Source organism: Heterocephalus glaber, unplaced genomic scaffold (assembly GCF_053883595.1).
Source record: "Heterocephalus glaber isolate CG9 unplaced genomic scaffold, H.glaber_assembly_v1.0 deba00000470, whole genome shotgun sequence".
Taxonomy (NCBI): Eukaryota; Metazoa; Chordata; class Mammalia; order Rodentia; family Bathyergidae; genus Heterocephalus; species Heterocephalus glaber.
Window position 1 is genome coordinate 11,908,855 of NW_028258145.1, and position 25,902 is coordinate 11,934,756.

Here is a 25,902-nt window from a genome sequence, read left to right on the forward strand (position 1 = left end):
TGGGATTTTTCTAGCTAACGTTTCTGTCGGAGATTTCAGGTTTATTTCCATTATAGTTTGAGGCTGTGCTTTGTGGGATTTGTATTGAGTTTGTTGAGTTGTGTTTTATGGCCCAGAATTTGGTTTTTTTTCCCTTTATTTTGTAATACTTGGGATTGAATACAGGGCTTTCACACTAAGCTAATCTCCAACCTGGTTTTTTTTTTTGACACAAGATTTTGCTAAGTTGCCCAGCTGAGCTCAAACTTGGAATCTTTGTGTATCAGCCTCCCAGAGTGCTGGGTTTATAGACTTGCTCTGCCAGCCAGACCCAGCTTCTTTTTTTCTTTATTCTGTTTCTTTGGTGTTGCTGAAGATCAAACTCAGGGCCTCATGCACGATAGGCAAGTGCTATACCACTTAGCTGCACCCCAGCCCCAGAGTGTGGTTGGTCTTCATGGTAAATGTTCCACGTGAGCTTGTGGAGAATGTGTATTCTGCTGTTGTTGGTTCAGGGTCTAGGAACTTTATTTCTGCTATTATACTTTTAACTTGTAAGGTTTCTATTTGGTTCTTTTTTAATAACTTCTGTTTCTTTGCTGCAAATTTCTATCTCTTCACTTGCTTTAAGAGTTTGTTCTTCTTGGAACAATTACTTTCAAAGCCTCTTTAAAGTTCATAGTTGGATGTTTTAACTTGTAGGTCATTTGATGCACACTCCCTCCTCTGACCAAAGCCTGTTGTCTGGGGTTTTTTTTCTTTTGGTACTAGGGATCAAACTTGGGTCCTTGCACTTATGAGGCAGGTGGCGGAACCACTGAGCTAAATCTCTGGCCCTGTTGTCTGGGTTTTGGGGGAATTTTGTTTGTTTGCATCGTTGGCAGTTCCAGTTTATTGGGCTGCTCTGGCACCCAGGCTGGACTGTAGGGGAGGAAGAAAAGTGCCAACGTGTGTCTCACCGCCAGATTCTCTCTCTAGTCCTGTGACACTTTACCCTCTTGTGTTCCTTGTTCATCCTCCTTTCAGGGCCTTAGTATGGTTGCCCTTATGTCAGTGATGGTAAACCTTTTAGAGACGAGTGCCCAAACTACAACCCAAAACCTACTTATTATCGCAGAGTGCCAACACTGCAGTTAAACCCAAGTACTGAAGTTCTAGTTTAGAAAAAACAGTTCATACATTAACATCTTTCATTTTAAAAGGAAAACAACACATGTGCCGTAGGTTCATCACCACTGCACTCTGTGTTTCAATGCAGGCATCTAGCTGTAGGTTTGGGGAATGATAGAGTGAAATATATTTATCATCTGGAAGTCTACATCCTTAGTGTCTTCTGAAGTAGGTTGTGTCCTCCTTTTTATCAGTATTTAATGGCATAGTATCTTGTCACCTCTTTGCAGAAGTCCCAGAGGGAGGATGTAACCAGCTCAACTGATGGTGTGTGTTCAGCTGGGACCACACTGGCTGTACCAGATCCTGTCACCAAAGCCACCACTTCGCCACATCTTTCCTCTGGGACTGTGGACAAGCCTGTGGATTTGTCTGCCAGAACAGAAACTGACACAGAATCTGCAAGCCAAGGTAAAAGTTGCTCTGTGTATTTTATCATTCATTATATAACATAGCTGTAAGTTTGAGAAGATGGACCTGAAAATAAACTTTTAAAGGTACATCCTAAAAACTCACTTGAAAACAAGATGATGGTGGTGATGATTTTTATGGCACTGGGGATTGAACCCAGGGTCACACATATGCTAGGCAGGCACTCTACCACTGAGTGACATCTCTAGCCCTTCTCTTTTGGTTTTGTTTTTTAGTTTTTTGAGATAGAATCTCACTATGTACTTCAGACTGGCCTTGAACTCCTTGTGTAGCCCAGGCTAGCCTAGAACTCATGGCGATCTTCCTGCCTCAGCTTCCTGAGTCCTGGGATTACAGATGTATGCCACCATGCCTGGCCAAGCCCTTCTTATTTTTTGAGACAAAGTCTCACTAAGTTGCCCACACTGGCAAATTTGCTATCTTCTTGCCCTAGCTTCCTGAGTAGCTGGGATTACAGTGTGCCCCACCGTGCTAGGCTTGAAAACAAATTTTAAGCTGTATCAAGGGCCATAAGGTATGAGTGATAATCAGAAAAATCACACTGTCTTGCCAACAGTGATAGCAGCTGGGATTTCTGTTGTTAGAGTTACGGTTATTAGGGAATAGAAATTATTGTGACTCTGACCTAGCTGGGCACAAAAGACAAGGGTTTGCTTCCTCAATAACTTCCTTTGTGATAGTATTTTTATTAGAATCTTAACTGAATTTATTAGAATCACAATTGAATTAGTTATGTTACCATTCACCTATCCAGAATGTTTTAGTTACATATGAAGTAGAGGTACTGTAATAGGGGTTTAAATGTCTCCACAGGTTTAAAAGGTTGCTAAATTAAGTATGCAGAATAACTAATATTTGGTATTGCTCTCTTCCTGATTTTCCATTTTCATTTTTTATTTTTTTGATATAGAGGAAGTGTCTATAAATTATTTTGCTTTATACATTGCATTGTGTCTACATTACCTTTTTTAAAGGTTCAAAATAAGTCAGAAGTGGTACATTTATAGGTGTTTAATTTGGTTTTTTTTTTGGTATGGGGATCGAACTCGGGACCTTGCGCTTGCAAGATGGGTGCAGGAACCACTGAGCTAAATCCCCAGCCCCATAGGTGCTTATTTTTAATACACTAGAAGAGGAGGGTAACTTCACTGTGGGGGGCCTTGACCCCCCGCCCCCCACTAGTACTCTTGAGTGCCTTTTACGGGCATGTCTAAGCCTGCTGCAAGTCTACCCGGCAACAAGGAAGTAGCCTCAGTACCCTCCCCTTGCTCCCTCCCTCTAGCCCTACGGTATATATGCTGTAGCAGCTTCCGCAATAAACGAGACTTGATCAGAAACCTGTCTTGTCTCCATCTCTCGTGTCCCCTGTCCTTTGTCATTCTCACTCCCCCTCTAGGGTCTCCGTTGACTTACCCGTGGGCCGGGACACTTCACATGTAAAACCTCTACATTTTCAGATGAATGAACTGAGGCATAGCAATGTCGGAGATCAGCTAAACCTGAATAAAATTCAGACAAGACTCCCAAACTTCTTTTTTGGTACCGGGGATCGAACTTGGGTCCTTGCGCTTATGGGGCAGGCGGCGACTCCCAAACTTTTTTTTTTCCCTCTAAACTTTTGATGACCAAGTATAATGAGACATTTGATTTTTATGAGCTTATTTATAATATAGAACATTGAAAGTTTTTATATAGATATTCCCTAAAATTCTGCTTTTGATTTCTTGTTTTAAAATGTAAAAGACTAATGTGAAATAGGAAGAAAAGGTGCAAAGGGGAGGGGGAAGTAGGAGGGATAGGGGAAAGGAAAGAAGGGAATGGAATTAATATGAGAAAATGAAAAAATGGAAACAAAGTCTTTGTAAACAGGGAGGGGTGGAGGGGTTGAAGAGAGGGCAGGGGAATGGGGAAAAAATAAGAACCAAGGTAGATTACATAAAGATACAAATTTCCAATGATGAATGTGTCATTATATTGTATACCTAAAATGTACCAATAAAATTAATTTTTAAAAAATGTTAAAGACTAAACTGGGTGTGGTGGCACACACCTGTAATCCCAGCACTTGGGAAGCTGAGGCAGGATCATCATGAGTTTGAGGCCAGCCTGAACTACATAGCTGACTTCATCTCAAAAAAAAAAAATGTAAAAGACTACACAGCAAAAGCTGTGTAGTTTTATATCCAGCTTAGTGTAGGTAACTCCACATCTCACTGATTTCTGGCATGCATTTGGTGTAGTATTACGGCCTTCATTGGGAGTAGTACTTGTTAGGTTTATAATAACTTATCAGAATAGTGTAGACGGTCCAGTACTTTTTCTGCGTCCTGGTAAAGCTTTGATGTTCAGTGTATATTAAATTAAATAGTAAATTGTTCTTTTTCTTTTCCAGTAGAAAACAAAACAGTTTCATTTGGATTTGGATGTGGTACAGGACTGTCATTTGCAGACTTGGCCTCTAGTAATTCTGGGGATTTTGCTTTTGGTTCTAAAGGTAAGATCAAGCGGAGAGATTTTAATGACCATGTTACAGAATCATTCAGAACAAAAGGAAATAATCTTTTGTTTTCCAGTGTTGTAACTAAGTAAATCAGCCTCCCTTCCATTTATTTAGTGTTTAATGAAGGTTTTCTACATTTTATTAATAATATAACTGTAAGAATTTTCTCTTAATTTGTATAATTAAGACTGCAAAACTATCTCTCAGTTTTGGAATATACCTAACTTTAGTAACATTCTTTCAACTATACATTTAGATTTTTTAAAGATGATTTGGATTTCAGTATTAGGGTTATAATTTATTGTGCTAATGTATATTATTGTTATATGATTGTTATATATTGTCATATGTGATTATATTACACATCTTACCAGTGGTGTTTCTGTTTTTAATCCATTTTGGTAACATTTGGGTATAATTATTTGCAAAAGACACCAAATGAGAATTGCTATATTGACTGCATCCTCCTCACATAATGTTCTGGCAGTACCAGGAGGAGTCTGGCCCCTGCATTCTCTGCTGCACCATTTCCTTACTCTTTTCAGTGAGATCACCCACCAGCCTTTTTAAAAAATACTTTGTTCTTACAGTTTGACAGGAATTTGCTTGTCATTTCATCAAAGCTTTTTTTGTCTGTACTTTTGTTTGTATTTTTTATTTAGTTTCAGATCAACTCATTGTCTTTGTTATATGGTTAGAGATAGTATTTGAAACCATAAGTCTTCTACAGTTAGCTTTATTCCTATATATAGGAATTGAAATTGTCACAATATTTTTAACATTGTTAATATGTGTATATCACATTGTTGATTAGATGCATTGATAAAGTAATCTAAATTGGATAAACAGTTTTTAATAAGAATATATTCCATTGTTTAAATATCCTAATTTATTTACCAGATAAAAATTTCCAGTGGGCGAATACTGGAGCAGCTGTGTTTGGAACACAGTCAACCCGTAAAGTTGGTGAAGATGAAGACGGTAGCGATGAAGAAGTAGTTCATAGTGAAGATATCCATTTTGAACCAATAGTGTCATTGCCAGAGGTAAATATCAAGGGACGAAAGTTTTACTTGTAGCATATTTTTCAATTTAAGTTTAAAACTTAGCCTTGCTTGTTATGTAGGGATAGTGTTGTTTCTTTCAGAATTTCTTGTTAGAAGTCCAACCTGTGTGTGTGCTGTGATAGGGATAGGGATCAAACCCAGGTCTTTGTGTGTGCTGGGCTCTATCACTGAGCTACCTATGTAATTGTTGGGAGGAAGTAAATAATTTTTTCGTATGTTAAAATACCATGTTTTCATAATTCTGGAGACCAAAATAAGTTCCTGTACTTGGTCAAAGACTTTTCAATAAGAAATAACCTTTGCATGTTTTAAAAATAAGAGTATTTTTTGATGAAAATTATTTTTGTCATTGTTCAGTTTGTCATTGGTTAATATTATCTTTTCAAGAATCAGCACTTTTTGAAACTTCTTCTGACCTAGAAAGGAAGGCATTTAATTTCTAGGGGGAGAATGAATGCTCCATAGTAGCAAACCATATAAAGATAAAGTAGATCTTTGCTGCTTCCACCAAAACAGGTGTGTTCCCAGTCTTAGGGTCTTAGCATCAGTTTTCATACTTAAAAAATCTGTTAATTGGCCTGGGGATTTAGCTCAGTAGTTCTGGTGCCTGCCTCGCAAGTGTAAGGTCCTGAGTTCGATCCCTGGTACCCCCCCAAAAAAAATCTGTTAATGTCATTACAAAGAAAATATGTTAGAAAATTTAGGTATGGGAAAATTTGCTATGTTTATGGGCTGGTAGCTCAGTGGTTCCGCCGTCTGCCTTGCAAGTACAAGATCCTGAGTTCGATCCCTGGTATCAAAAAAAAACAAAAACAAAAAACCCAGCATATTTATTACAAGCATCAGTTATGAATAATCATCTGTTTATAGGTGGAAGTAAAATCTGGAGAAGAAGATGAAGAAATTTTGTTTAAAGAGAGAGCCAAACTTTATCGATGGGATCGAGATGTCAGTCAGTGGAAGGAGCGTGGTGTTGGAGATATTAAGATTCTCTGGCACACAATGAAGAATTATTACCGGATCCTGATGAGAAGAGACCAGGTCTTTAAAGTGTGTGCAAACCATGTTATTACTAAAACAATGGAGTTAAAACCCTTAAATGTTTCAAATAACGCTTTAGTTTGGACTGCCTCAGATTATGCAGGTGAGTTGCTACCTGCTGCTGCTACTTTCCATTCATTTGACTTTTCTAAAACCTGTAACAAATGTAACACAATTTATAAATTATTTTAATGCTAAGGCCTTTTTTTCTTTCAATAGATGGTGAAGCAAAAGTGGAACAGCTTGCAGTGAGATTTAAAACAAAAGAAATGGCTGAGTGTTTTAAGAAAAAATTTGAAGAATGTCAGCAGAATTTATTGAAACTTCAGAAAGGACAGGTGTCACTGGCAGCAGAATTATCAAAGGAGACCAACCCGGTGGTGTTCTTTGATGTTTGTGCAGATGAGGAACCTCTAGGAAGAATAACCATGGAGTTACTTTCAAACATTGTTCCTCAAACTTCTGAGAATTTCAGAGCACTATGCACTGGAGAGAAAGGCTTTGGTTTCAAGAACTCCATTTTTCACAGAGTAATTCCAGATTTTGTTTGTCAAGTAAGTATTAATAATTACAGTATAAGTTCTAGAAGAGTATGCCACAGTAACTCAGGAAATTGGAGTGTTTCTTCTTGACCCCATCCCATAGTTGTCTTGAGATTTCTTTAACTTTCCTGTTCAGTAGTTGGCGTCATCACTCAACTTCCTGTACCTGCTCTAAACTTTTGTACCAGAAGGGTACATATTTCTAATAATGGTGGAACCTGTTGGAAATTGAAGGAGGGAAAAGATCATTTTATTTTATTTGTTTTTGAGAGAGGGTCTTGCTGTGTAGTTCAGGCAGGCCTTGAACTCATGGCAATCCTCCTGCCTTAGCTTTCCAAGGCTGGAATTACAGGCCTGTGCCACTACACTCGGCCCTTTTATTTTTTTTGTCTTCTCTCAAAAGTACATATTTATTTTTCAAATTGCATTCTTAAGGAAGGGCATTGTGTGTATATTAATGTATCATTCAGGATTGCTGTTAATTTTTTTAAAAAATCTTTTTCAGGGAGGAGATATCACCAAATATGATGGGACAGGAGGAAAGTCCATTTATGGAGATAAATTTGAAGATGAAAACTTTAATGTGAAGCATACTGGCCCTGGCTTATTATCTATGGCCAATCGAGGCCGGGATACTAATAATTCTCAATTTTTTATAACACTGAAAAAGACAGAACATTTGGACTTTAAACATGTAGTGTTTGGGTTTGTTAAGGATGGCATGGATACTGTGAAAAAGATTGAATCATTTGGTTCTCCCACAGGTTCTGTTAGTCGAAGAATTAGTATCATAGAATGTGGACAGCTATAAAATCATTGTTTTTCATAGTAAATTTTATCTGTATAAGCAGTTGAATTGAAACTTACCCATTACAGACAATATGGTAATTGTGTTCAGCTTTTGAAAATGGACATTTCCAATGTACAAATGTAAAATTGCAGCGTATAGCTGTTGTCACTTTTTAATGTGTTATAATTGACCTTGCATGGTGTGAAATAAAAGTTTAAACACTGATGTATTTCAGGTGTACTTGTGTTTATGTACTCCTGACATATCTGTATTAAAATGGAATAATACTAATCTTGTTAAAAGCAATAGACCTTCGCAAACTATTGAAGGAATATGATATATGCAATTTAATTTTTAATTCCTTTTAAGATATCTGGACTTCCTGCATGGATATACTTAACGATTTGAATATAGGGACCACAACTCAATTTTATTTTAGATCTGAAGTATGTATATCAGTGATCTTAATTATTGATGTGCTTATTTATGCACAGAGACTCGTTTATGAGTGGGTAGAGCCACAGAAGATAGTTAACCAAAGTGCTCTTCTGTATAATCTTTACACCTCCTGTGTAATTCAAATTTACTTTTAAGTGGAATACTTTCTTTCTTAAAATATGTAGCTTCCTGTGCCCTTTGAAGATAAATTTTAAAAACTGGTCAACTTTTCCTTAGTTTTGTGGGGTTTTTTTTTTCTTTTTTTGTTATCTGTCTGTACTACCTCAGAAACTTCAGCTTGGTCCTGATGATAGAATTGAATTTTTCCTTGCAGTTATTGTGATAAAGAATGGATATTTTTAAAAGGTCTATACCATGTTCTTTGGTTAAAGATTTGCTTTATATTAGATTGTTGCAGTAACTTTCTGGTGAATTTTGTAGCACAAATAAAGTGACAGTTGATACCACCATGACATTTAAAAGTTTGTTACTTGTGCATCTAGTTGTCTGTTCTAGTGAGGAGGACAATTAAAAGTCAGCAAAATAAACTGCCACATGATTTTAACAAGGTTGATACACACTGAAAACAAAGTTTGAAGTAGCTTCTGCCAAAAGTTAGGCAAACTGATAAAGAGGGGTTGTTTTTACTGTGTAGAGCTTCAAGGAATCTAACTGGAACACAAAATTTTGTATATTCTAATCATGAAGATTGACTGCCTTCTTCCCTTCCCAGTGGCAATACCTCTTTTTGTCTAGTGAGGAAAGACAGTGAGGTTTACTCCCTCTCACGTGGTGATTTGGAAATAGAGTATCCTGTATTACTGAGTACCTGTTCAACCCCCAGTGTGATGAGGGCAGGGACATTGCCACAAAGAAACCTACCCTAAATGTGTCACTTGCATCCCCTTGAACCTTAGAGAACTGTGGATTACGTATATTTGCATTTAATATTTAGAATTGACTTCTTTGGAAACCTGTGTAATTGATATAAAAAGTGTTGTAAATTTTCACCTGAGACTGTTGATACCATTATCATGAATTTAAAATAAATTCTAAGTAAATGCAAGTGCTTTTCAAGAGACTTTTTTGTAGATTTCATAGTATCCTATTAAAGTATTAGTTACAAATTCAGAAGCTTTAAGAACTTTATGAAAAATTTCACAAAATGACATGTGAACTGATTTTCCCATAGATGCTTAGCAGTGGCTTGCATTTATAAAAACACCTTCGTGTCACATGTCAGGAAAGAACTGTATGCTACTATAAACCCACGTTGATAGGTACTTTTTTCAAACTGGCTGGATTTTATATTGTTAAAATCTGCTTAAAGATGGAATTAACTCATTATGCATTTTATAATACTTTATGGATTAAAGTATTGGCTTAAATCTTAGATGATAAGTACTTTGCTGAATTGATATACAGTTCGGGCATTTGGGAACTTTAAAAGTAATCCAGATGCACCAGACAATCACAGTTTACAGCTGTTCCCCTTAATCTGTTGACTGTCGGGTTTTGGGTTGATAAACCAGTAAAGACTGAGCTATGCACTGGGAGGGCCTTTTCGTTTGTTTTTTAAAGGAAGTTTGTGTTCTCTTCGATACCCCTCCCCTAACATGGGGAAGGCACGCAGGGAGGAAAGGAAGTGATCTCTGGAAGGGTCTTCTGGGTGACAGGCCACCTGTGGTGAAGACGGGTGTTTCGGTGTGTAGCTACATCCTAAGCCTACTCCGTAAGGTTCTACGGGAGACGTATTGCCAAAGATCACTGAGTCATCCGTAGTAAACTAAAAATACCCGCAACACTAGGATCATAAACCGTCAAGGTGCTAGGTGACTCCTGTCGCTTTCCTGTGGGGCCTGAGTCCCGCGAGCCCCGCCCATAGCTCGAAGTACCCCCCCGGCGGGTGGGATCTAATGCCCTGCGCCTTTGCCGCGCGAGCTCCGCCCACAGCCCAGTTTACCCTTTGGAGGGCGGGGCCACGTGCGTCGTAGCGCACACGTGCCCCAGAGTTCCGCCTCGTCTCGCCCCGCCCAGCGTGCCAGGGGCGGAGCCTCATGCGTCTCGGCGCGGCCCCGCCCCCGGGCCGGTTTGAACGCGGCGCCCGGGGAGACCGCCAATCCTCGGTGCACCATGGAGCCGTGCATCGTGAAGTCGCCAGGACAGGATTTACTAGTGGAGCGTCTGAAGAGCTGCTACGGGCTCGGGGGCAGCGGCGCTGGTGGGGTGAGGCAGGAGGGCCGGCTGGCCGGGCGAGCGGTGGCCCGTCGTCCCTCTTCCCGACTTGTCACTCTGCGGTCGTTTGGTTTCCATACGGTCGCGAGGCAGCGGGCGCTCTCGGTGCCCGCCGCGGGTCCTGCCTGTGTCCCCACGCAGACGCGCCGGGTGGTGCTGGGCCCGCGACTCCGCGTCCCTGGGGATTTCGCTCACCGGCGTCTGGCTGGGCCCTGCGGGGCGCTGTCCACAGGCAGGGCGAGGAGCAGGTGCACTCGCCCACTCTGCTCGCTTCTGCCCTCTCCTCCCCTAGCTTCGAAAGCCCGAGGAGGGCAGTCGCGGCAAGAAAGGCCCGGGGCGGTGTGCGTTGCCCAGCGCTCAGAGGCGTCGCCTCACTGGTGCCCCTGACTTTGTCACCTGCTTAGGATGCCGCTAGGGTTCTGCATGGTCACTTCGCAGGTTCACCTTTGTAATTATGATTTGTTAAGAATATTTTAAGACAGTAAACTCATTCTCAGTGTATAAATTGTGTCTTTTTTTTTTTTTTTTAGTATCACTTTTCAAATTTTGATCAGGCTCAGTGTAAGAGAAGATCGCTGACCTACCCAGGTAAGCCAATAGGATATTTTGTATCTTTTGTTTAAGCAGATTTAAGAGTTTTGTAGACGTTATTTAGTGCTAGATATCTTGTGATACTTAGGGTTCCTTCAATCTGGTAATGGGCTACTGGGAACCATGATGTTTGGGGTAAATGACATGTCTAAGAATTAAACTGGATGAGGTTTAAAATTTTTTTTTGGTGTTTTCACTTATAATATGTCTGCCTTTGAACGTGTAAAAAGTTAAACTGACTATATTGGGTAAAGAAAACTTATTGCTCTTTCTTTAGGCATGGACTTTGCTGAATTACTAGGTTGGTAACTACAGTGGAGGAGAAATATATCAAAAATTTGGAAAAGATAATTATGCTATGGGATTAATGGGCTGTAATGTGGTAATGTGTAGCCGAGGTATATAGTGGTAGTAATGTATATGTTAACCATTAGTCACTTCAGCTCTCTGGCTTTTAAGTTCTTAATCTGCTGGAACAGGGTTAAAGGCATCAATGCTGCTTACTTTCCTTGACACGTTGTTGCTAGGCTCATACAAGGTAAGAATGGAAAAGGATTTTGTAATCATTAAAGTACTATGTAAATGCGAGATTTGATCCTGTTTTCTGTAAGCTTGTTACAGGGAGAGCTTTGGATAAAAACAGTTCAGCAGTTTTGGAGTGGCCTTCATGAGGTTAGAGTGAGAGATCTGTGTCTTACATCAGTATGCCATCTTTTTCGTTGCAGATGATTTGGATATCTACTGCTCTGGAGATAAAGTCGGTTCATCATTAAGATGTTATTCTGAGGAAAGAAAGCTTTGTGTGATGCCTTTTTGCAGTTCATTCAAACACTTAAATGTGAATCGGTAAATTATCCTGAGTTCTTCCTGTTACTCTTCCCTCAGTGTCTGAAGAAACTGAGAAAGGGTAAAGGTCAGATAGTTCACATATTTGCTTTTCCTTGAGAGAAAGTAGAAGCAATGTGGAGCCTGCTAAATAGTTGAGATCATTTATTAAGTTTTGATATTTATTCATCAAAGACTCAAATGAAGGCCCTGCTTTCTTTCTTTTTTTTTTTTTTAAAGGAGGGAAACTGAGTACAGGCTTTTTGGGTAGTGATGTTCAGCATAGATTCTGTTGTATGTCTAGTAGAGCATAAAGACTGCATGTTGTGTAGTTGGGGAGATGGACACTACAAAATACACGTGGTACAGTGCTGGCTACCTGGGGCTGTGTTTACTATAGGTAAAGAGTATAAAAACAAGGAAGCTAGAATGAAATCCAGTTTTAAATTGAATATTGTTTAATGACAATGTATGGTAGAAAGAATGCTGTAGGTATCAAGAAGAAGAAAATGTTTTAAATTAATGTAAGACAATCTGGGTCTTTGCACATACAAAATGAAGTATTGACATAATTGTGGAGAGAAAAAAGACAGTTATGCCTAAAATACAATATCTATACTGTTAATGTAATGATATTTGGGAGCTTGACTTTTATAAACAAATTGCCTCTTAAATGAATCAATTCATGTAGAGCACTTTGAAGTGTGCTAGGTACATAGTAAAGCCCTCAAATGTGAACTGTTATCATTATTGTTACTATGGTTTCATTTGGCATTCACATAATAGTCTAGATTTGAAATGTGGACATGAGCGAGGTTGTACAGTAGGGTAAGTGAAATTGCTTTTAAGTAACAGCTATGAATTTATGGAAATTATTTTCCTGTGTTTAACTGCTAGCTTAATCATTTTTCCATTTGTATAAATGACTTTTGTGTAACTCCAAACTACAATTTGGAAGTTTAGTGCTGTGAAGGTTTTTGTGGCATTGGACAGTTTTCTGACTCTTGGATGTGATCTAGTCTGAAGTATGCTGTCAGCACTGTGGCTACAGGTGGCTACAGGCCTCATGTGTGTGCAGAGTACCACAAGGGGCTGGTCTGAATCGAGGTGTTGTAGGTGTAAAGTATGCACTGCATTGCAGAAACTTAGCATGGTTAAGAGAACATAAATATCTTCATAATCATTTTTTGTTATCTATTGAAATAGTAACATTTTAGATGTATACAGTTAAATACATTTTTCAAGGTTTTTTTTTTTTAAGAGTAGGAACATTTATTGGGGAATAGGAATGAGGAATTGCCAGTGACCCCTGCAGTTAGGTTCCAGTATCCACCTGCCCAGTCTGTGACACAGGCCTGAGAAATAAAACTAAAAGACAAAACGAGGAGAGAAACCGGATGCCAGGATGACCAATGCCGATACAACTGACAAAGGCACTGGACAGTCCCAGGCACTGACTTTTATTGGCAATCAACTGGGTTAAAGGTGAGCTACCATGGGCCGGGGATTTAGCTCAGTGGTTTCGCCGCCTGCTGCGCAAGCACAAGGACCTGAATTCGATCCCCAGTACCAAAAAAAAAAAAAAAGGTGAGCCACCAGTGGTTTCTATGGAAATTAATGTAAACAAGGCTCATAAAGGACAAGACAAAGCATTCTCGAATTAGGAACAGAAGAGACAAAATATATGGTTGTAATTAGAACATTGCCCTTCTAGTCAGAAGGTTTTAGTTGTGGGAACAGAATTTGTGTGTGAGTTACACTGACCTTGGCACATAGGCTTCAGCCAGACTCACTTTTCTATAAACAAGCCAATTGTGGGGTTAACTTTTTACAGCCTGCTTTGGGCATAATCAATATTACAGTCCTCTACAGGGAATAGGAATAGGAAATAAGAATGGTAGGGCTGGGGATTTAGCTCAGTGGTTTTCCCACCTGCCTTGCAAGCTCAAGGACCCGAGTTCGATCCTCATACCAAAAAAAAAAAAAGGGAAATAGTGATAGCTCCTGAGAGACAGGAGGGGTCCCAAATGGGTTGCCCCATTGTTAAAAGTTTTGCCTCTGTTATGTTTTTGATGTGCTACCAGAAAAATTTAAATTACCTGTGTACTTAAATTACCCATGTTACTTGAATTACATTCCTTTGAACATGGCTGCTGTACAGATTTCAACTCTGATAATCTGTGAAGGGACACCTGGTGTCATAGTTGTGCTGCCCCTTTCCCCATTTCTGTCACTTGTCTATTGACTTCCTTAGGGTTCAAGTCCCTCATTAATTTTTTAGTTAAAAGTATGGACAGCAGTACCTGTTACATCTGTCTCACTGACTGCTGGGGATCCAAAGAAAGTTTGGTAGAGCATTTTTCAGATGTATGTAGCTTTATTTTTTAAAAAAAAATTTTTATTTTTAATTTTTTTTTGGTACTGGGGATTGAACTCAGGTCCTTGTGCTTGCAGGGCAGGCGGCAGACCCACTGAGCTAAATCCCCAGTCTTGTAGCTTTAAATTAAATTAATAATTTAATGTGTGAAAAATGTTGAAAGATACTATAATAGGTTAACAGAATCAGTGGCTTTGGTTTTTACATTTTTACCTTTTCCATGTTTTTAACATTTTAAAAGTGTTTACTTTTAATTTTTTAATTTTTATTTTTTTAAAGTGTTTACTTTTAAATTTTTCTCATTTGTCATGCTGTTAATATTTGACAAATAATTTTATCTTTTTCAAATGCTATAGTAAACCTCCAAATTTCTGTGATAGAATTTTTTTTTAAAGCCTAGATGGTGAACTGGATTCTTTTCATGACTTGAAGAAACAGGAAATAGAGGAAGAGTTAATTGAGAATCATCGTAGAGTTAACACCTCAAAAATGACCAAGCAGCCTTTCAAAGAAATAGAAAAAGGTAAAATAAATGTTTATTGAAATAGTGCTTTTGTCCATTGGAACACTTAAGCTTACTCATGTAATAAAGCATTCTCAGTCCTCGGGTGCCTGTGCTTCTGGGTCTGATTCTCTCTCCTTTGATGTCAGGATGCACCAGGCAGGCACTTGCTCGGCCAGTCCCAGTGTGTGGTATCTTCATGGGTGGTTTCTGTGCTTGTTATTAAACTAAAGGAGAAGAGAAAAGTAAACTTGGTTTGGTTATCTTCCAGTTGTATACCTGTGTTCTCAAAACTTATCAGAATGAATTCATAATTACCTGAATACTCTTAGAATGCCTTCGTTTCTTTTTCACATTGGTATTTGATGCAAAATGAGGCCATGATTGTAGTTGAATAACCATAACATTTTGAGACTCTCAATTACAGTGGGCCCTTGACTTACCAACTTGATTGGTTCTGAGGGCTGGTTGTAACTCAAGTTGGTTGTAAGTCAATACAGCTGAGGTCTGGATGTTTACCTGGGTACATGCTGTGGATAATGAGGCAGATGAATCTTCCATTAACCTAATTAATCCAAGTTGTTCTTATGTCAGGCTAGTCATAACTTGAGGGTCCACCGTATTTAAGGGATGCCTTTCTCAGCACTGAACTAGAGACCCTCTCTGTGTCCCTGGCTTCATTTCAGCCTTGCCAGGGTTTCAGTAGGCACTGGGCCCTCTGCCCCTGGCCATGTCCCATCCACAGCACCGTGGGTCTCCTGGGCACACGCTGCTCACACTTGGTCCCCAGTTACCCCACCTCTTTGTCACACTGATCTCAGCATTTGAAGACAATGAAAATTAATTCAGCCTGAACCTGTGCTTTCCATTACATGGTAGATTTTCCCACTGAAAACAGGATAAACTATTGAAAAAGTTGAATATATTTGAAAGTTGACCAAAAAAGTACAGATGCTCAGGCCAGTAGCCAGTGAGGCAGGGACCTGGAAAGGCAAGCCAAGCTCTGAGTATATCTTCTTCCACTTTTAGGTGTTTGCTAAATTGAAGTGAAACTTTCTTTTTGGTACCGGGGCTCGAACTCAGGACCCACCCTGTAAACGTTTTTTGTTTTTTTTTTTAAATTTATAGCTGGGCGTGGTGGCTCACATCTATAATCCCAGGACTCAGGAGGCTGAAGCAGGAGGAAGGCTCAAGCAGGAGGATCAATGCAAGTTTGAGGCCAGCCTGGACTACATAGTGAGTTCAAGGCCAGCCTGAACTGCATAGTGAGACCCTGTCTCAAAATACCAAAAGCAAAAAACATTCTATTTTTATTTATGACTTCTTTAGCTTCTGTCTGAGATTTGGAGTAGAGTGCCTCCCCCAAAAGCTGGGGTTGCTATGAGGCTTATAGCAATTAAAACTGCTGTGAGGACGTTGTGAACTTATGTATGAGCAGAGGTGAATCAGAATGCAGAGCTGTGAGCCAAGATGAACTCACTCTCCACCGCTGTTGGAAGTAAACTCATCACCACTGTGGATCCAGCGTAGTACCACCAGTACAGTTGAGCTTTTGCCCCAGCTATGTCCCGAGAGCAGCTCTGGGCCTGTGGGCTAGGAACTTGGAGGCAGTGGTGGCTGTGTCAGGGAGGGTGTTGTCACCTGTTTACAAAGCAGGATGGAGTGGGGAAGTTTTCAGACCATCCTGGAATCAGCATGGCTATGTTTCAAAGGATACCTTAGTATTTAAAGCAGGCTATACCAGCACTTGGGAGGCTGAGGCAGGAGGATTGCCAAGTTCAAGGCCAACCTGGGCTACATTGTGAGTTCAAGGCTAGCCTAAACTACAAAGTGAGACCCTGTCTTAAAAAACCAAAAAAATAAAACAAACAAAAAAAACAGGTTATAGAAATTATATAATTACAGATATATAAGAAAGACAAAACAAATTAGAACTTTTCAAATGTAAACAGTAGAATTGGAAAGAAAAGCAGTGATTAGCACTGTAGTCATGGGTGGTTTGTTTGGAGGTTCTGAGGTAACTGTACATTTCTGGGCCTGGGGAGTTAATACAAAAATGGTTTTATGCACTTTAATTAAGTTTGAAATAATTTCACATCTGCAGAAAAGTTGCACAAAGTGAATTTCTGTGTACTGCAGATTTTCTAAATGTTCCCTTTTTACCAGTGTTGCTGCAGTTTTCTCTCTCTTTCAAGACTTTGTAGCAATACTGTAATTTATGTTACAGCAGCTCTTCCTGAAGACTGCTGTGTCTGAGAATATTTAAAACTTTTACAGTTGCCCTGGAAACGGATGTGGCCTCAGGACCTCATGCCAAGTGGGGTAGTGCCGATGCCAGAGACTTCCCTCTGAGACACACCAGCCGACCAAACTCCAGAGTGTCAAACAAGCAGAGTTTACTTCCACCTCAGATAAACCAGATATATGATGAGTTATTTCAGATACACCTGAAGCTGCAGGTAAGAATGGTGTTCAGAATCCTTTAGTGAGAATTCAGAAGTATTTGTGTTCTAAGCACCAAGCATTTGCAAAATTTGAATACAAGGTATTTTATTTTAATCATTTACATAATTTGGGCAAGATCAGAAGGGAACAAATTCATTCATAGTGGGTGAGAGAAAGACGAAGCAGTGGTGTTTTTATTTGTAGGTGTGTGCCTAATTGTAGACTTGATTTTAATCCCGTCCTTCAGTAATGAGCAAACCTGCTGATAAAATGTGCTATTTGAAGCATGTGTTCTAGGTTCTTTGTTTTAAAATACTTATATGTAAGAAGTCCTTTGTCAACTCTCACTGGAATTTACCTGTGAACACTGACTTTTCTGTTACCTTTGGGGTTTGTTTCTAAGGACGTAGTTTATGTGTTTGTCAAGTGTCCACTGGGGTAGAGAAAGAAGAAGTGTAATGAACAGTTTCTGTTTGGAAAAATGCCTGTGTGACAGTCAACTTAGACAGAAGGTTGGGCAGGCACAGTGGTGTGCACCTCTAGGCTCAGCTGGTTGGAAGGGAGAGGCAGGAAGATCACTTGAGTCCATGAGCTCAGGACCAGTCTGGGCAACACAGGGAGATCCTCATCTCTCACCCACACCTCCCCCCCAAACAATGAAAGAAAAGGAAAAACAAAGGTTTATTTGGGCCATTTTGGAGGTTTCAGTTCACATCATTTGCCTGTTGTTTTGAGGTCTGGTGTGGCAGCACACTGAGGCCAGAGCACATGGTGGTGGAAAGCTGCTGTGACCAAGCCTTCAGTGCTGGGCTTGGGGGGATGTACCCTCCAGCCTGGGGCCCCGCACACGGGTCTGTCTGGAGCTTGGAGAGGGTGGGGTGAGGGGGCTTGGTGGGGCCTGGTTTCCACTTGCAAAGGGACTGGGTCTGGAGGGTCAGGAGAAGGGAGCACTGGGGCTCTGCATCGGGTAGGGTGGGCAGGGTGGACAGGGTTCACTTGGGCAGAACAGGAGGTTATTTGGGGGCAGTTGGGTAAATGGTGATTTTGTTGAGATTGAAAACTAGAGGAAGAGATGATTTATTTGTTCTTTGCTTTTATAATTGTGACTCATTAGTTTTTAGTATAAAATTAGATTATTTTTAATATATTCACAGGGTTGTGCTACAATCACAGCTGATTTTCAAGTATATCATCATCCCTGAAGATGCCTTCTCCCATTAACAGTCACTCCTCATTTTCCCTGACTCTCCTTAGCCTAGCAGATTGGTCCATCCTGGAATTTCATGCAAATAGAACCTTATATTATTTGGCCATTAGTACTGGCTTTTTTCACTTAGCAGGGTACTTTCTTTCTTTCTTTCTTTTTTTTTTTTTGGTACCGGGAATCGAACTTGGGTCCTTGCACTTGCGCAGCAGGCAACGAAACCACTGAGCTAAATCCCCGGCCCTTAGCAGGGTACTTTCAAGGTTCATTTGTGTTACATGCTGAGTAATAAATACTATGCTCCATTTTGTGGATATACACATTCTCTGGAGAATAGGGGGCACAGAGCTGACTGGAAATATTGAGGATTTTTGGGCTACATCGAGAACTTGGTTGAAGACTGAGAGTGTGAATCTCAGGATCCTGTGTTTCATGGTGTGTGACCTTTCTCCAAGTGTTTCTCTGTGTTGTTACAAAGCAGTCAGAAAAGGTGGTCAGTGCTTTAGTCCAGGTGATGGAAAGACAGCAGGGCTAAGGGGATGGAGGGCGTAGGCAAGTGCTGGATCTGCAGTTGAAGTGGAGTGAGGGATTTGAGCTGGTTGGGAGCTTATTCTGAGCAGTGCTGATGCATTTGGATCCACGGCTCCCAAGTTCTGATGACTCTCAGTGCTACACCCTTCTACAGATGTTTCTGTGGAGCTGTTTGCTGCACTAGTCTAACACTACTGTAATGCAGCTTCTTTAGGTACCAGAAATGTGTTTCTGAAACCCCTTTGGTGACCACAGTGTCTGTCAAGTAAAATGCAGTGTGCAGCATGCATGCGAGTTCTTAACGTATTTACACCTGGCATTTTGATGCAGTGTGAGAGTGCAGCGCAGCAGAACTTCGCTGAGGAGCTCCAGAGGCGAGAACGCTTTTTAGCCGAGAAAGAACAAATACTTTTCAGACATGAAGATGCCTTGAGTAAAATCAAAGGTGTTGAGGAAGAGGTTCTGACAAGATTTCAGATTATAAAGGAGGTAATTGTAGCCTTTGATGTTTTTAGATTCATTAATCCTTTTGCTTTGGTACAGGGGATTGAACTCGGGACCTTGTGCTTCTGAGGCAGGCGGTGGAACTACTGAGCTAAATCTCTGGCCCCTAGATTCACTAATTCTTAACATTTCACCAGTTGCTCATTTCCCCTTCCCATCCTCCTCACCTCATGCAGTCCTGCACACGCCTGGTGTGCTGCAGCATTTGAGAGGATTAGGGCAGCTGTGTCTTGGAGCAGAGATGTTCCCAGAGCCTTGGTTCTCTAGACACAGCCACATTCCCTGCCCCGTGTGGCTCCCAAGATGTCATCTGTTGCTTTTTTGTTTTGCTTTATTTTCTCATCAGGGAGCTATACAAAACACATGCGTATTTGGTGGTTGAATCTCTGGGTTTCTTTCTCACCATTTTTGTTGTTTGGCCTTTCTCTGAAGAATCCAGCTCTGCAGTCTTGGAAAGCAGGTCACACTCTGGGTTGACCTGATTGTATCCTGACATTGATACTCAATTGAAATACTTTGGGAAGGATGTTATGTAGGTGGTATTGTATACTTCTGTGCTTCATATCAAAAGATAGGTTATAGTATTTGGAACTTAAATAGGGTGAAAGTCCTTCTGTTTGCTGTATATTTCTGTACATTTTGAATCTGCAGACAGGTTCACCATGTATGTCACCACCATACTTGGGCTAGAATGGTTCTAGCACCCTGGATGTTTTCACTTGCTCCTCTGTAGTCATCCATGCCCTGTCAGCAGCCCTCGGTAGCTCCTGACTTATGTCTGTCCCTGTGATCTACCTCTGCCAGGATGTTCTGTGGGTGGATCATTTTGTGATCTCTGACTGTGGCTTTCAGCAGCAGCTCACTGATGACCTGTCTTGATGTACTTTGAGTTTGATTTGTGGGCTACTGTGCTTCTTGAATTTATAAATTTGATTATTTGCCAAATTTGGGAAATTTTCAGCTAACATTTCTTTCAATATTTTTTTTTGCTCGAATTGCTTTCTCTTCTCCTGGGTCTCCAGTGACTTTTGATATTATACCCAAAAGATTTCTGAGATATGTTCCTGTTTTCTCATCTTTCTCTTCTGATAAGATAATTTTTATTGATCTCTCTTTAAGTTCCCTGTTTCTTTCCATGTCCATGTAGCTATTGAGCCCATTTAGTGAATTTTTTATTTCTGATAAAGTTCTAAAATTTTAAATTATGTTCTTTAAAAGATTTTGTTTTGTTTTTCTACTAAGAATTTGTGTCTTTAATTTGGTTTCACACTGAACTTACCTCATGGAACAGAGGTAGAAACCTAGCTTCTGGGTCTTCTCAGATTGGTGTCTATTGATTGTCTTTTTTCTTTTTTTTTTAAGAAGGCAACGAGGCACAAACTTTATTCACCTGGGTGCAGGTTGACTGAGGGCAAGCAACCTGTCAGTGGTGAATAAAGAACAGGCAGGGATTTTTATAGGGGATCAGGAAGAGGTCTGACACGTACAGGGGTTGGAACAAATATTTGTGGTTGGGGTCCATGCAGCAGTCAGGGCAGATGTGTGGGTGTTGTTGGGTCACTTGGCACTAGGAAGACGTTGTGCTGTGCTTTGTGGTCTTTTCTCCTTTCTATAATATCTGTTCTTCATTCTGTGTGCAAGGACATGGCACAGCCTGTATCTAAGTGGTGATGGCAGGACGTATACCTGGTCTTCAGCCACCTGAAGGAGTGGCGTATCTTTGCTGAGGGCTGCGGTTTTTTGTATCTGCTAAAACTGTAACTGTCCATGGGCACCTCCGCTGGCTCCATGTCTTGGCCACTGTGAATTGTGCTGTGGGTATGTGGGTATCCCTGTAGCATGCTGGCTTCAATGCCTGCTAGACATCCAAAATGCCAAGTTCGTGTTCTCTAAACTCAAAGAATGAATTCTAGGAACAATGGAGGTTAAGAGTAGGAAGAATTTTTTTTTTTTAATTTTTATTGGTACATGTTCACAGTATATAATGATTACATTCATCGTGGGGAATTGGTGCCTATACGTAACAAACACATCTTAATTCCTTTTACTTCCTCTTCTCCGCCTCCCATTTCCATCTATCTCTTGGTACCTTTTCCATTTGCAAAAAATCTAGCTCTGTTTCCTGTTATCTGTCTTTTAACTTGCTCTTTAAATTTTTTATACTTTAGGTTTCTCATATAAGAGAAACCATGTGATATTTAAGCTTGTGTCTGATTTATAGTATTTCACTTTATAGTATGGTTTCAAGGTGCCTCCATTTTTCTACAAATGATTCAAATTTATCCTTCTTTAGGGCAGAGTAGTACTTCATAAATACCATATTTAGGAAGGATTTATTAAGAGAAAGATAGCTTTTGTCTAAGAGACAGAAGGGGTGATATAGGGGGAATACATGTTATTCCCTTCATGCTAGATGTCAGATATGCTGAGTTTGTCTAAGGAACAACAGAGGTTAAGAGTAGGAAAATTTATTGGAGAATAAGAATAGCTCCTGGGAGACAGGAGGGGTCCCAAATGGGTTGCCTGATTGTCTTTTTTCTTGAGACTTCGTTGTGTTTTGTTTCTCCAGCAATTTTAGAATTATATTTGAACCCTTTTGAGTGTCATTTGTATCGATTTCATGTCTCTGGAGAATGTTACTGTTTCTTAAGCCATTTGTCCAGCCAGTATAGGTGGAAGTCCTCATCCCTGCCCCTCTGTGGCAGTGTGGTCCTCCCCAGATGAGCTGCAGAGCCTTTGGAATTGACCTGCAAACCAGCCTCTTGGGGTCAGCCTGAGATTCTTGGGTTCTCCAGCCTCCTCCTGGCAGTAGGGCAGCTTCCCACCACCAAAGTGGCAACGGGGGATAGGGGACCCCTTTCTGATCTCTTCTCCCAGATTCTCCACCCTTGGGCTCTCGGGGCCCCTCATCTGGTTCTCCTGAAGGGAAGACTGCCTGTATCTCCCAGTGGTTATGGAAGGTTTCACTCTGCTTCTCCCTCTACTTCTCCATCCTGGAGCAGAACATTGAGAGAAAAGGAAAAACAAAAACACAGGAAAGGTCACCCCTAAGGGTTGCTTCTCCAGATTTTACTCCCTTCTGCAATTCTCTGTTCTTGTTTGCTTTTCCAGGCATCAAGTGATTGCTGTTGGGCTTTGTCCAGGGCTTTTAGTCAAGGTAGAGGGGAGTGGGTTTATCCTGCCTTGCCGGGAGTGGAACTCATATTGTAAGCTTTAGTATCTTTAGATGTGGAAAGATTAGACAATAGGAATATTAAAACATTCTAAAAATACCTGTATTTGTGACTGTGTCCTAGGTTATTATGGAACCAATTAATATAGTAATAAAATCACATAAAGCTATACTTTTCAGATTGGATTTTTTTTCACAGGACGGAATGCTTAGATTCTTAGATCTCTCCATGCTAATCTTATTATTGACTTGTAAGTATTCACATCCTAAATCTGACATGCTATCCCATTTAAATGTAATTATTGGACAGGTTGGTTTGCATCATTTCTGAAACCTGTTAAAGAGAGAGTGGAATTTTTGGGGGCTCAGAGAAATTTTTATATGTATTTAATATTTTTTGAGATGTAAAACTGGCATCAGACTTTTAGCTACTTCATGAGAATAAGAGATAGTTCTACCTATGGGGTATTTTTTATTTTTATTTTTGGTACTGGGGATTGAACTCAGGACGTTGAGCTTGCCAGGCAGATGGTAGAACCACTGAGCTAAATTCCCAGTCCTAGACTATTTTCTATATCTGTGAGGGTGATGCGAGACTTACATTTTTATCTGTAAAGCTGTTAGTAGCCTATTAGAGTCTTGAAAAGGATCAGAAATGTTTGTTTTATTATCCCATGATGTAAAGTAGAAGATATTTCAGTGACACTGTTTGGGTGTATTTTTCTGAGCAGAATTGAAGAGTAGACTTAATTTGTATGGTAATATGCCTGCTTTTTTCCCAAATGCTTTTGATGTTTTGTTGTTACTGTGGTTGATTACACAATTTTTGTAAATTATTTGCCACATCAGTCACCTGTGTTTAAATACACAGATTAGAGTTTTTGTGGTTGAAGGTTATTTAACATAATTAATTAACATAAGTTAATTAACTTACGTTCAATAATATTAGTGATGAAATCCTTACCTAATTTTTAAATCTGTAGATGTTTTTTCCTCCTAGCAACACAGTGCAGAAGTTGAACAGTTAACTGAAGTTCTTAAGGAGAGAAATAAAGAAAGCAAGAGACTGAGGTCTTCTTTTGATGCACTGAAAGAATTGAATGATAACTTAAAAAAACAGGTAAGCCCTACTTTAGTACAAAAACTATAACACTATAGATAACAAAACTATAGCATTATAGATAACAAAGAAGCAAAAGAAAAACCTTAGAGCTAAGAAACTTTTATCACTGATTTCTGTCTTTTTTTTTTTTTTTTGGTACCAGGGTTCGAACTCAGTAACCTTGTGCTTGTGAGGCAGGTGGCAGAACCACTGAGCTAAATCCTGGCCCCTGATTTCTGTCTTTAATGGTTATTACTGTAACTGCTGTTAAACACTGTGTGTGTTTAACTTTCATCTATTTTCCCTGTGCCTGCTTTATGCTGGATACTACCAGACTCTAGGCTTCACATTGCTCATACATAGTTTCAGGGGTATAGACCCGCGTCACATTGTGTTATAATAATTTATTTATATAAGTGGTGTCATTTAGGTTAATACCTAGTACTAAAATTATATAAAATGATATTTTGTTGTTTTGAGACAGAGTCTTGATATGTTCCAGGCTGGCCTTGAACTCATGATCCTCCTGCCTCTGCCTCCCAGAGTACTGGGATGACAGGCTTTTTTGTTATGTCTTTTTTTTCATCCTTCTTTGTGAAAAATAGGATATAGTTGGTGAGAGATGGAAGAATGATTATGTTTGCATTTAATTGTGGGCAGAAGATACTTCTGGGCATAAATTGAGGTAAACACAGTCACTTTGTAAAAGTACAGGACTGAAAAACCTGACAGACTTTTAATACAGTTAGGCTTAGACTCTGAGAACTTAGCCCCTGGTTCCCTGGCCAGCTCTGCTCCCCTTGTTCTGCTGTGACTCCTGGGGGACACTTGTTGCAGCCCTCTGCCCTGACAGAGGTGACGAGGCTCCATGCTCCTCCCTTGCTCTGGTTTGGCCTCCCTGAATCTGTTTCTGACCCACATGTGGCCTTCAGGGGAGGTTGTCTCTTGGGAAGCCTGCTTTACCCCTGGAGGGATAACTGTTCCCATCACCATCTCAGCTAAGCACCACCTTCAAGAAGTGTTCCTTTACTTGGTGGGCTGAGCTCTGCCTTAGAGCACAGCAGTGATGTGTGGCTGTGTTCTAGCTGCAGCTTGCCAGCTTCTGATATGATGAATGGTGCATACTTAGGAATGGCTTATTGAAAGGTGTATTGGTTCTGTGACTGACTTTCATAGTAATTTAAGATAGCACTGGATGTAAATATACCTTAATAATAGTAGTAACAACAACAACAATAACAACAACAATGTAAAAGCATTACATATTGAGACTTGCCAAGCCAAGGAGACAGGATTGATGTTCAGGGCCCATCAGAGGATTGGCGTTCCAGTGAATGCCCAGAGTAATTGGAAGGAGTAGTGTTGCGTTCAGGAGAAGGCAGATGAGAGGCAAACGGACCTTCTGGGATATGAAGCCAAAGGAACATGGTGATTGTTATCTGTGACCTATTTCAATCCTTAATGCTGCCTCTGTTTTGTTACCTGCGTGGTTAAGTAGACCAGATGAGGCAGTTGATGGAGAAGCCCTCAGTGTGATAAGTTTAAGTTTTATATTGAAATTGCTAACTTTTCCCGTCCTTAGTTAAATGAAGTAAGTGAAGAAAACAGAAAGATGGAGATTCAGGCTAAAAGAGTTCAAGCCCGCTTAGATAACTTACAGGTATGTTCCCTGTTCTTCTCTAAGTGCATTTTAACATGATTGCCTTTAGATTTGCTTACTTTTCATGTGATTATTCTTTAATTTCTCGATGTGTTCCATTGTAGAGGAAGTATGAATTTATGACAATACAGAGATTGAAAGGAAGTTCCCACGCTGCTCATGAAATGAAAAGCTTAAAGCAAGAAAAAGCACCAGCTTCAAAAACTTCTAAGGTATGACACAACTGAAGATTTTTCCAGTGGACAGCCAGGAAATTTTCTCTTATTCTTTCATTTAGTGAACATTCTTTTTTGGTATGAAAGGGATCACCATAATAATTCTTTTATAGGGAAATAGCTCTAGAATTTAAAATATACCAGGATATTTCAGCCATGTTTCAGGCATGGTGACACTTGCAGATCCCTTACAGTTGGTAGCAGCTTTGTTATTGGATGTGTTTCAGATTCCACAACTGTTTGATGTTACTTTTCTATCAAGACTGCAATCCATCCCTGAATTGGCCCCTGGTATTTTTTCTTAAGAATTTTAAAACTTGAAATACAAATTATATATTATGTTATATAGTAACAATAGATCCCGAATCAGTATTTGATCAGTGTTGATAAATTCATGTGACATTGAGCCAAGTGTTCCCATCACCCCAGCAGGTTCTTCTGTGCCCTTTCCTGGTCCTTCTCCCTGTGGGAAGTAGCTGTTGATCTGTTTCCCTGAATTAGCTTCACTTGTTTCATAGCTATAGTCAATGGGATTGTACAGCATGCACTCATTTGGGCACCGTTTCCTTTTGTCACCATA

At 40.0% G+C, this 25,902-nt stretch overlaps 2 protein-coding genes across 20 annotated transcripts in view; both read left to right on the forward strand.

Moving 5' to 3' along the window:
* LOC101698338 (E3 SUMO-protein ligase RanBP2) overlaps positions 1 to 8,429 on the forward strand; it is a 60,507-nt gene extending 52,078 nt beyond the window's left edge. For 5 of the 7 annotated variants that reach the window (XM_087204208.1, XM_087204209.1, XM_004844514.3 and 2 more), the window contains 6 exons: positions 1,380 to 1,560; positions 3,974 to 4,075; positions 4,982 to 5,127; positions 6,019 to 6,292; positions 6,409 to 6,743; positions 7,237 to 8,429. In XM_087204208.1, the coding sequence (XP_087060334.1) occupies positions 1,380 to 1,560; positions 3,974 to 4,075; positions 4,982 to 5,127; positions 6,019 to 6,292; positions 6,409 to 6,743; positions 7,237 to 7,542 (1,344 nt within the window). In that variant the 3' untranslated portion in view covers positions 7,543 to 8,429. The remainder of the gene's footprint in view (positions 1 to 1,379; positions 1,561 to 3,973; positions 4,076 to 4,981; positions 5,128 to 6,018; positions 6,293 to 6,408; positions 6,744 to 7,236) is intronic. The other 2 variants (XM_087204210.1, XM_004844515.3) reach the window with 1 other exon arrangement.
* Positions 8,430 to 9,983: 1,554 nt separating this feature from the next.
* Positions 9,984 to 25,902, forward strand: part of Ccdc138 (coiled-coil domain containing 138) — a 49,471-nt gene continuing 33,552 nt past the window's right edge. The window contains exons 1-10 of one of the 13 annotated variants that reach the window (XM_087204212.1): positions 10,054 to 10,185; positions 10,487 to 10,632; positions 10,725 to 10,782; positions 11,511 to 11,631; positions 14,383 to 14,510; positions 16,767 to 16,948; positions 19,000 to 19,158; positions 23,346 to 23,465; positions 25,030 to 25,107; positions 25,212 to 25,319. In XM_087204212.1, coding sequence (XP_087060338.1) covers positions 10,600 to 10,632; positions 10,725 to 10,782; positions 11,511 to 11,631; positions 14,383 to 14,510; positions 16,767 to 16,948; positions 19,000 to 19,158; positions 23,346 to 23,465; positions 25,030 to 25,107; positions 25,212 to 25,319 — 987 coding nt within the window. In that variant the 5' untranslated portion in view covers positions 10,054 to 10,185; positions 10,487 to 10,599. Of the gene's footprint in view, positions 10,186 to 10,209; positions 10,633 to 10,724; positions 10,783 to 11,510; positions 11,632 to 14,367; positions 14,511 to 16,766; positions 16,949 to 18,999; positions 19,159 to 23,345; positions 23,466 to 25,029; positions 25,108 to 25,211; positions 25,320 to 25,902 lie in introns of those variants that run through there. The other 12 variants (XR_002394803.2, XM_021258157.2, XM_021258160.2 and 9 more) reach the window with 12 other exon arrangements.